At 37.9% G+C, this 11,652-nt stretch overlaps 1 protein-coding gene across 2 annotated transcripts; it reads left to right on the top strand.

Annotated features, from left to right (window-relative positions):
- The first annotated feature begins 2,068 nt into the window (after positions 1 to 2,068).
- emb (exportin-1 emb) lies at positions 2,069 to 10,323 on the top strand. 2 transcript variants are annotated; one of them, XM_034971368.2, is made up of 4 exons: positions 2,069 to 2,224; positions 2,538 to 5,523; positions 7,222 to 7,365; positions 8,351 to 10,323. In XM_034971368.2, exons 2-4 carry the CDS (start codon positions 2,632 to 2,634, stop codon positions 8,495 to 8,497), a joined length of 3,183 nt encoding a protein of 1,060 aa, XP_034827259.1. In that variant the 5' UTR covers positions 2,069 to 2,224; positions 2,538 to 2,631; the 3' UTR covers positions 8,498 to 10,323. The 2 variants fall into 2 exon arrangements, with proteins under 2 accessions (XP_034827259.1, XP_034827260.1); XM_034971369.2 differs by having other exon boundaries at positions 2,139 to 2,277.
- The last annotated feature ends 1,329 nt before the right edge of the window (positions 10,324 to 11,652 follow it).

The following is an 11,652-nucleotide window of genomic DNA, read 5'->3' as shown; positions in this document are numbered from 1 at the left end:
GATTCGTTTTGATGTTTTTGTTTTTGAAGTTTTTGTGCAATGGTGGGTTGCAGTATACTAGGCTACAATAGCCGAAGCGAACGTAAAATAGACGGAATAACATTTGACAAGTATCTCTGCTTGAGCGAGAGGGACTGAGGGGGCCACGCTAGTTGCATATCTGGACATATCTGTGGCCCTACTGGTTAAGCCACAGCCGTGGCCACACATCGATGTGGCCACAGCAGACGCTCCCTAGACCATAGAGTAAAGTAATATAGACCATAGAATATAGACTGAAATGCGACTCCAACTGCAAATTAAGCGCCGTATTCACCATCCATCTTGCTGTACGTCCCGCCAAGGCCATGCACGATGCACGATGCAAAAAGACCGTAAATAGGCTTGCTGTACGTCGATAATTATTATTAATTGCTTGCTTTATTTCAAATACCTATGATTTGAGATGTACTTATTAAGTTATCAAGTCTAATTACTATATAAATGATGACCGCGTGGAATGGTGCCAAGAATACTGGCTGCATTTCCGCGCTGGACAGCCAGGCTGATCCGTTGCGCAAAAAAAGAGCCATCACATCCAGCAAGGAAATTGCTTGTTGGATGTGCTGGATGAATTTTGCATCCAGCGAGCACCCCCACCACCGCCCGCATTGGCCCGCATCGTGCAGATGGACAGTGAATAGCGCGGACGTACAGCAGAGTCGTCCTACGTCATGCCACAGAATATATAATAATACTAACGTAGTGCATGCTTGGTCGTGAATCATGGTGAATCTTGATAGACTTGCTGTACAGCAGGTTTGACATTTAGAGGTTGTTTCGTAACGTGAGTGCTCTCTCTCGTTTAAATACTCTCTTGCTGGATGCGTGCACGATGGTGTGTATGCTACATCCAGCACCGCGGCCTTGAGCTGACGTACAGCCGGGATGGATGGTCAATAAGACGCTTTACTTCGCACCAATTTGTTTTTATCATGACTATTGGCTACAAAGCATTGTTGCAACAAAAATAGCACAAATTCAGCCAATCACAACAATTGAGATCGAAATAGTGATTGATGCAGGCTTGGATGAATAATTACTTTTATTTCAGGAACGTAGACTGATTAAAAAATAGACTAAAGTACTGTGTAACCGCGTGTGAGATAGCGATAGCACGACGTAACGATGAATAACATGACAATAATTACCATTGTTTAGTAGTCAATATTTGTATAAACCGCTCAACAATATTTGTATTAAACTTTTTTATGTGAAAACAATAAGTAAATAACTAATGAGAAATACAATGACGCCACGAATTCCTAAAGTTTGTTTTGCAACTAAAGTTGTATTCCGTGAAAAAAATCGGTTACGCGATAAGGGACAAAAAATAGGTTAGCTGCGTCTCTGTTTATCACATTAGTAACTTTATCTGTGCTCTCTTCTTAGTGTGAATGAGAAAGCAAATGTTCCTTTGTCTAGATTTTTATGCTCCGTCTACGTTGAGGAAGGATAGGAAATCGACAACAGTTCTGTGAAATCGACCTTATAAGATTTTTTTTGACTGGCTTTACGGCTCTGGGTTCTAGGTCTTTTGAGCCTTTAAATGACAAGACATAAAAATTGAAAAATATTTGTAGTTGACGCCTTGAGACGTCATTAATCGCTTTCCGTACAGCGTGACGTTAATAAATAATTATTGAAGTTAAAAATGAATAAAAATCATAATTTTTAAATTATTCCATGATTCCCACCATAATTCCCACAAACATAATAATTGGCTCAATAAAGCTAGAACCCAGAGCTGTAAAGCCAGTTGAAAAAAGAAATGATACGGATATGTGGTTATTCTGTGGTTAGTTTTATGGTAAAACTCTGTGTTTCTAGCCAGTGTTGCCAAATCAGTTTCCTCTAGTTCCCCTGTGCAACTCTTGTGCTTCGGATAAAGGAAGTCTAGATACAGCTTCGGGCCTAGTCCATAATATTAATTACCTAAGTAAGCTAGCTAGAGTCGTATCATATAAAATAATAAACGTCAACTGTTGAGGGTCAAGGGGCACGTGTCCACCGATGAATACCTTTTGTTTTTTTTTAAATTCAACTTTGCCCGAAATACCTACCCTCTATTTGAAAACCTAATTAGGAGTTGGCAACATTGTTTTAAGCATCAGTATCACGAAAACAACGGGCTAGTGTGTATGGAAGTGAATTTGACCGATTGCGCCGTAATTATTATACCCGGGTAAGTGATACACGACTATTTAAAAACCATTTCATACAGGGACAAATTCTACGGTAAGTATTTATCTTAAAATCAATTGTAGTTTTCGTTTCCAAAATGTCATTGTAGTTGTACGGGTGTGTGTCCACCGTAATAGGTACTCTTTCTTTAAACATGAGGACTGTCGCAAAAATTGTTTACTTCCCTTTCTTTAAAAAGAGCGATTTTCGTAAATATAACAGTTTATTACACAATATAAGTGTAGTATTGAAAAATTTATTTGCATGAAGGAGGTTAGAGACTTCCTTTCTAATTAAACTTTAATTTCTTTCAGTGTGGCGTTTGACGATGAATGATTGAGAATACGGCACTTTTTGCTTGATTTTAACTAAGGGGAACTAGTTGAGTAAGTTTGAAGAACTACCAGAATGGCAACTTTAGAGCAGCAAGCTTCTAAACTTTTGGATTTTAACCAAAAACTGGATATCACCCTTCTTGACAATATTGTTGGGTGTTTGTATTCATCTGTTGGAGATCAACAGCGAATTGCACAAGATATCTTAACTGCATTGAAGGAACATCCCGATGCTTGGACACGAGTGGATACAATATTAGAGTTTTCACAAAATCAAGAGACAAAATACTATGCCTTACAAATATTAGAACAAGTCATACAGACAAGATGGAAAGTATTACCAAGGAATCAGTGTGAAGGCATAAAAAAATATATTGTTGGTCTTATCATAAAAAATTCATCAGACCCTGTTACGATGGAGAATAATAAAGTGTATTTAAAAAAGCTCAACTTGATATTAATTCAAGTGTTGAAAAGGGAATGGCCTCATAACTGGGAGACATTTATCAGCGATATTGTTGGAGCATCGAAAACCAATGAAAGTCTCTGCCAAAACAACATGGTAATTTTGAAACTTCTGAGTGAAGAGGTTTTTGTTTTCAGTACTGGTCAACTCACACAAACAAAGGCAAAACATCTTAAAGATACCATGTGTTCTGAATTCAGTCAGATTTTCACACTTTGTCAATTTGTTCTTGAGAATTCACAAAATGCACCACTCGTAGATGCTACACTGCACACACTTCTGAGATTTTTAAACTGGATTCCTCTGGGTTATATATTTGAAATGAAGTTGATTAGCACACTCATATTTAAGTTTTTAAATGTTCCAATGTTCCGCAACGTAACACTCAGCTGCCTAACAGAAATAGCTGGAGTCACTGTCAGCAACTATGAGGAGCAGTTTGTGGCTCTGCTCGTTCAGACCATGGAGCAGCTGGAGGCCATGCTGCCTCTCACTACCAACATACGAGAGGCCTACTCAGCTGGCAGAGACCAGGAACAAGTGTTCATTCAGAACCTTGCCTTATTTCTATGTACTTATCTGAAGGAACATGGGCAACTTATTGAAAGGCGAGGGCTCACCAATACTTTGATGAATGCTCTTCGTTACCTTGTGTTAATATCAGAAGTGGAAGATGTTGAAATATTCAAAATTTGTCTAGAATTTTGGAATGCTTTAGCTGCGGATTTGTACAAGATTGCACCTTGTTCTCATTCAGCTGGCCTGTACAGCTTAGGAAAAACTGTCGGACGTAAGACACTTTATGCTGATGTACTCAGTGGAGTGCGTTATATCATGATTTCCAGAATGGCAAAACCGGAAGAGGTTCTGGTTGTGGAAAATGAAAATGGTGAGGTAGTCCGAGAATTTATGAAAGATACAGATTCTATAAATTTATACAAGAATATGCGAGAGACATTGGTCTACTTGACACATTTAGATTACCAAGATACTGAACGTATTATGACTGAAAAACTTCAGAATCAAGTTAATGGTACAGAATGGTCATGGAAAAATCTCAATACCCTATGTTGGGCAATAGGCTCAATATCAGGGGCTATGATGGAGGAGGACGAGAAGCGCTTTTTAGTCGTTGTAATTAAGGAGCTTCTAGGATTGTGTGAACAAAAAAAAGGAAAGGATAATAAGGCTATCATTGCCAGCAACATCATGTATGTTGTCGGGCAGTATCCTCGCTTTCTTCGTGCCCATTGGAAATTTTTAAAGACAGTTGTTAATAAACTTTTTGAGTTTATGCATGAGACCCATGATGGTGTTCAAGATATGGCATGTGATACATTCATAAAAATTGCATTGAAATGTCGTCGCCATTTTGTTACCACCCAAGTAGGGGAAGCTTGCCCATTCATTGAGGAAATCTTAAGTACTATCAGTTCTATAATCTGTGATTTGCAAACACTACAAGTGCACACATTTTATGAGGCAGTCGGGTACATGATCAGTGCACAAGTGGATCAAGTTGCACAAGAGCAGCTCATAGAAAAGTACATGTTGCTACCTAATCAGGTTTGGGACGATATCATCTCTCAAGCCTCACATAATGTGGATATCCTTAAAGACCCTGAAGCTGTCAAACAGCTCGTCAGCATACTGAAGACCAACGGTCGGGCCTGCCGTGCACTAGGTCATCCTTATGTTGTGCAACTTGGCAGAATTTATCTGGACATGCTGAACATTTACAAAGTAATGTCAGAAAATATCACTCAAGCTATTACGTTGAATGGGGTGGTGGTAACCAAACAGCCTCTCATAAAAAATATGAGGATAATTAAGAAGGAAACGTTAAAGTTAATTGCGAGTTGGGTATCACGATCGACGGATAACAGTATGGTATTGGAAAACTTTATCCCTCCTTTACTTGAAGCTGTTTTAGTAGATTATCAAAAGACTACAGTGCCGGATGCGAGGGAGCCTGAAGTTTTATCTTGTATGGCAGCCATTGTGTACAAACTGGGTGGGCATATAACTTCAGAAGTCCCAAAGATCTTTGATGCAGTCTTTGAATGTACTTTGGAAATGATCAACAAAGACTTTGAAGAGTATCCCGAACACAGAACAGAGTTTTTCCTGCTGCTACAGGCGGTCAACACACATTGTTTCAAAGCATTCCTAAGTATACCACCAGCTCAGTTTAAGTTGGTGCTGGATTCCATAATTTGGGCATTTAAACATACCATGAGAAATGTGGCCGATACAGGACTGCAAATACTGTACAGACTGCTACAAAATGTGGAACAACACACACAGGCAGCACAGAGCTTCTACCAGACTTACCTCTGTGACATACTGGAGCATGTGTTCAGTGTCGTCACAGACACCTCGCACGGCGCAGGCCTCACTATGCATGCTACAATTCTGGCATACATATTTTCATTGGTAGAGACTGGACGTGTTTCTGTTGCTCTCGGTCGCACCCCTGATAATGTTTTATACATACAGGTAATTATTTTTATTTTTATATTAGGTATATTGTAGTTACATGATTTTGAATGGTTTATATTTGACTAACTTTTTGATATATTTATAGCCTATCTATCAGTGAAAGAAATTTCAGAATCGAATCATTAGTTCCAGACATTAGTGTTATTGGAAAAAGAATTTACGTGGTAGTTTCGATAAGTTTTTTATATATGACAGCTGATGCCCGCGACTTCGTCCGCGTGGTTTAGGTTTTTAAAAATCCTGTGGGAGCTCTTTAATTTTCCGGGATCAATAGTAGGCTATGTCCTTCCCCGGGATGCAAGCTATCTCTATACCAAATTTCGTCAAAATTGGTTCAATAGATGGGCCGTGAAAGCTAGGACAGACAGACAGGCAGACACACGTTCACATTTATAATATTAATATGGAAATGGGTGACCGATCAATTGACAAAAAACAAATAACAAAACAAACCAAACAAACAAATTCTGGCAAAATTATGAATCATTTTATGATTGTTATAAAACTTATGTTTCTACAAATAATTCACTTGATAAAACAAATTACCAGACAAATTGTTATTTCATAAAATATCATTTGACAAACAATTGATTTCTTAATCGTGTTAATTAGTAAAACAACATATCGCACTTTTTTTTTGATACAATGAATTGTTTGATAAAATTAACTGTTTGATAAATACTTTAAGAATTTACCAAATCATTTATATGTCGACCGGGCCGACGGAAGAGACCACCACTATAGTTGGGGGGTCTCTCTCTCTCTCTCTCCGACTCTGAACGGTTAGGTTAGAAGGAAGGAACGATGGAGGGTTATTTCGTTGTTCACCACCCAGAAAAAAGTAGCCCCGCGAAGCGGGGCTCCGTCGACGGGCCCCGATCGACGAGAAGTAACCACCCACTATGGTAAGGGGTCTCTTCCCTCCTCCCAACTCCATAAATTAGGTTCATGATATCAAAAAAATATACAAAAACATAACCACAAAATGAGATTTTTAAAAATTCATAGAAAAAAACGGTGCATTACCTTGTCATGAGAGTGGTGTCACCAGGGGGGGGGGGGGGTAGGAGACATCCCCCTCACCCCTTTTCCCCTGTCCTTCCCCCACTCGTGCTAAGGGATACTAATTTTTAACCTAATTCACTATCCATTATGTAAAAAAATCACAAATAACTGCAGGAAACTATAATACTGAACTATAATGCGTCGATAAAACTGATTCACTTGGTCATATGCAACACAGCAATAATATTATGTGGGTATATTAAAATAAAGTTATTTCAATTTACCCCATGAAATTATTGCTGCATTGCATAGGGGTTTGCATATGTATGCAAAACAGACTTTTTGTGTGTTTTTTGTTAATTAGTTATTTTATCAAATAATAAATTTATCATCTATTATTTTGTAAAATCGCGAATTTGAAAAACAAATTATTTGGTAAAATAATAAATTTTTAAATGATATTTTAACAGTCTGCAAATTTGCAAAGTAAATCACTTGTGAATAGCATATTTGTCAAATGATCTTTCGTAAAATGATATGTTTGCGGAATACTACGCTTGTGATTTGATTAGTTTTTCAATAGTTTTTGGTGAACTGATAATTTGTTATACGTTTTTTGTCAATCATTAGTGAACCATGGAAATGTGGATGGAAGTATGGATGAGTAAATAACCGATTGTGTAATTCCAGGAATATGTAGCAAACCTTTTGAAAACTGCATTCCCGCATCTAACTGACAATCAAGTTAAGATAACCGTTCAAGGATTGTTCAATTTGGACCAAGATATCCCTGCCTTTAAAGATCACCTCCGAGACTTCCTAGTGCAGATAAGGGTGAGAATAATATATATTATTATGAATAAAAGTCGAATTTCTGCTGTGGGAAATAATATCATAACTGTACTAGCTTATGTCTAACTTCGTCCGCATGGACTATACAAATTTCAAACCCCTATTTCACCTCCTTAGGTGTTGAATTTTCAAAAATTCTTTCTTAGCAGATGCCAATGTCATAAAAGCTATCTTAATGCCAAATTTCTGCCCGATTAGTCCAGTAGTTTAAGCTGTGCATTGATAGATGTCAGTCAGTCAATCTCCTTTTCCTTTTAAATAGCTGTATTTTGAAAATTTGTACGCTTGTGTGTAGTGACACAGTCAACATAGATCTTTCTTCTCTCTGGGCTGGTTTTCACACTTAAAATACTATATAGATATTGTGGTAGCACGGAGTATGAATGAAACGGCTGCTCACATATTTACAAGATATAATCCAGGATAAACACAATTAATATAACAGACGAAATCAAGAAAACTGGAGCTCGGTGCTCGACAGTGATGTGTCGGTTTTGGTATCTGAGGAGCGAATGTGGCCCCTGGATTTCGCCCAGGGCCGCAGGATTTTCGAATCGCTCCGTATTCAAATTTCCGTTCTAAGTGGCAGCTGCGATGTGAAATGTCTTCTTTACAGCAGAAGAGGCCGCATGCCTCTACAATATTGACGCGGTGTGTACGCACCTTTTGACACGTTGCATGCATGCATGCAAGGGGGACGCCCCGCACACCCGCCTCATACCCCGATTGCTATGTCGACCTGCCGCGAACTATACTTACCTAACCTCAAAATATTTGAAAAATTCAAAATATGATTTCTACAAATTCCTTGTTATTATCTCAATGATTTTTTTAAAGAGAGAGAGAGAGACTCTTAGAGAGTAAGTATATTTTCTAATGTTTTACCGATGATTATGTTAAGACGCTAGAATAGCCCAGTTTTCATGCAAGATTTGGCATTGTCCTTTTATTTGTATAATTTTTGCAGGAGTACACTGGTGAAGACGACAGTGATTTGTATCTTGAAGAGCGGCTGTTCGCGCTCCGACAAGCGCAGGAGGAAAAGAGAAGGGTCCAGCTGTCTGTACCGGGCATTATTAACCCCCATGAATTGCCTGAAGAGATGCAAGATTAGTTTAGTAAGGAAGGTTATTGTAAAATATGGTAACAGTTCACTTAACAACAATAATAATAATTCAATTGAAAATAAATGTCCTAAGGCATGATTTTTATATTATACTTCATTTTTTCAATTAACCAGATTTCATTACTTTATATTATATTGTACTTGTGAGGGTGTTACTACATCAGAGGATGCTATATTGAGTTCATGTTTAAACTATGCAATTTTTTAAAATAATAAATAGAAATTATTTATATAAAATACTTGATAATGCCTGCGATTTCGTCCACATGGAATTAAGTTTATTTAAAATTCCGAACTCTTTGATTTTCCGGCATAAAAAGTAGTATATGTTCATCCTGGATACAAACAACGACCAAACGTCAAAATCAGTTAGATAGAATCAGTAAAAAGCTTGCTGGCTTGCTGACAGACAGACAGACAGACAGACACTTTCGCATTTATAATATTAGTGAGGATTGATTATATTATTTGCAGCAGGTACTAAAATAAATTAGTATATTCATTGTATGAGGCACTTTTAGTTTTAAATTAGCAATTTAGCACTCTTTAAAAATTGATTGTCCCTCAGCATCTACATTGAGGCATAGCGAGTAAACATTTATTCAGTGGACTGTTATCAATAGGACAAAGTAAGAACTCTTGTGCTTGTTCAAATTATACCTTATTATGTCAGTATGTACAAAGTTTCGCATGAACAATGGAAGATGATGAATGATAGTGACAAGGTTACACCGAAAACCTCAAAAAGGTTTATTTTGACAGCACAAGATGTAGGTACCTAGGATATGACCTTTTTTATTTTTAGGAAAAAATCATGCAAAAATCTACATTTGCATTGCATCTCAATTCCAGGAATAAGTTTTTTTGTTTACATAATAACATTGGATGGTATATGTAAGAAATCTCTGTGATTGATCCAGTGTTGGATGTTCAACATAATGCACTATGGAGTATGGACTAAGAGCCAGTGCGTGCCAGACTTTCGTTATTTTATAAAAAGCTGAAAGTTTCTCTGAGTATTGTTTCCAACACTGGGAGGAACGATCAGCGAGTATGAAGTATGAATCCTTGGAGCTTTGGGAGATAATAGGTAACAAAGGTGTAAACCATCTTACGTCAAAGTATAGTCTAATTTTTTACGGTGTCTGGCAGGGGGTTGCCATGATACTAAGTGTCTGGCAATCATCATTATGATCAACCCATCGCCGGCTCACTGCAGAGCACGGGTCTCCTCTCAGAATGAGAAGGGTTTGGTCATAGTCTACCACGCTGGCCATGTGCGGATTAGTAGATTTTACACACCTTTGAGAACATTATGGAGAACTCTCAGGCATGCAGCTTTCCTCGCGATGTTTTCCTTCACCGTTAAAGCAAGTGATATTTAATTACTTAAAACGCACATAACTCCGAAAAATTAGAGGTGCGTGCCCGGGATCGAACCCCCAACCTCCGAATAGAAGGCGGACGTCCTAACCACCAAAAAAACCACCATGATCCAAACTTCACAGTCGCTGATCGTTCCTGCCTATGTTGGTGACAACACACAGAGATACTTTCAGTTTTTATAAAATAACATAAGTCTAACTCGCGCTGGCTCTCTCTCTCTCTCTATACTATGGAATCTGAGTATTACGTCACATGAGTAGGTTCTAGGTAAAAGTTTATAAAAATGCATTGCTGTTAGTATCTTTGTATTTTTTGTTTAATGTTGTCGTAACTAACTTTATAATGAATCGAGTCTTTCCAAATGTGTTTTGGGTCCGATTAACTGTCGGAATCTTTCAATTTGTGTTTGAAATAAACAGATAATAATATATACGGTCTTTATAATACAGATGCGACAATTTTTATCTGACCGACCAACACTGAACACTACACAGATAAGTAGTTGATAAGGTGACCAGAGGGTTCCGTCCACGTTGGTAACCAATATTTCGTAACCAGCTATGAAATAAAATTTATACGTTTCGTCTTTTCGTAACTGGTTATTAATCAAGAATATTTTATCCGGGTTCGTAAAGGAATAAGATTAAAATAACGTCGTTTCGTAATTGGTTAGGTACTATCCAAGAGATTTTGTCCGGGTTCGTAATGGAATACTAGATTTGTCGTTTTGTTACTACGAAAAGACGTTATTTTAATCTGATTCAGTTACGAACCCGGATAAAATATTCTTGATTAATAACCAATTGGTTACTGACGTGGACGGAAGCCACCAGTGAAGAACTTTCCTACGCATGTTCTATAACAGCCTCATAGATAGCGCTGTTCAGGCCTTTCCAATTGAGTAGGAAAAGGTTGCTACTTTTTATCCCGAAAATTTGTTGAGTTCAGGAGATTTTAAAAAACCTAAATCCAAGCGAACGAAGCCGCGGGCATTATCTAGTATAGTAATAAACAAATTTAGTATCAAAATTGGGTGAGGTTATAAAAACAGTACAGTAGGTACGCGGCAGAAAATAATGTGCGTACATCGACCTTTAGAAAGATATAGCGGTTTTGTAGAACGTTGTCTCTGTCGATGAGACCGACAAAACGTCACATAGGTATGAGTGACAGAGAACGCTCTATAAAGCTGAAATCTCAATATAAAGGTCGATGTACATTATTTTCTGCCGCGTACTGTGACATTTTCTGCAGTGTTTCAGGTTTCTGAAAACGCTAAAGGGTCTATGAGGCTTTAGAGAAACACACACCTGGAAAGTTCCCCATTGAGGGTGGGTTTCCAACGAGTCACACCCAATCGTGTGAGACCTTACGACCTTGAATGTACAATGCCCCTGATGTACAGTATGTCTGTCACGTCACGTCTCGGAATATCTGTTCTGCTCCAAACTCCCAATTCCCCAAATGTCCTATCCAGTAGCAACTGTTTTTTTTGTTATATTTAAAGGGTCTCTTAAACGAGAGTTCTTGGGCCCAAACTAGATTTAGTTAATTTAACTTAGTTTAGAGATTGTGTACAAGAGAATCGGCCCCAATGCACAGTCTAATATTTCTGATATTAGACAACAAGCCTATCAGCAATCATCTAAGGTCGTAGACTGAGTAATAAATCTAGACAAAGGAACGTTTGCTTTAATTCACACTAAAAAGAGAGCACAGATAAAGTTATGTGATAAACAGAGACGCAGCTAACCTAT

The sequence above is a fragment of the Maniola hyperantus genome, chromosome 8 (genome assembly GCF_902806685.2).
Source record: "Maniola hyperantus chromosome 8, iAphHyp1.2, whole genome shotgun sequence".
NCBI lineage: Eukaryota > Metazoa > Arthropoda > Insecta > Lepidoptera > Nymphalidae > Maniola > Maniola hyperantus.
Note: the sequence above shows the minus strand (reverse complement) of the source record. Positions and strands in the feature narration are given on the sequence as shown.

Coding starts and splice junctions, on each gene's coding strand:
- emb (XM_034971368.2), top strand. CDS start 2,632: ATGGCAACTTTAGAGCAGCAAGCTTCTAAACTTTTGGATTTTAACCAA. Junction 5,524..7,221: donor ATAATGTTTTATACATACAG/GTAATTATTTTT, acceptor GTGTAATTCCAG/GAATATGTAGCAAACCTTTT. Junction 7,366..8,350: donor ACTTCCTAGTGCAGATAAGG/GTGAGAATAATA, acceptor TAATTTTTGCAG/GAGTACACTGGTGAAGACGA.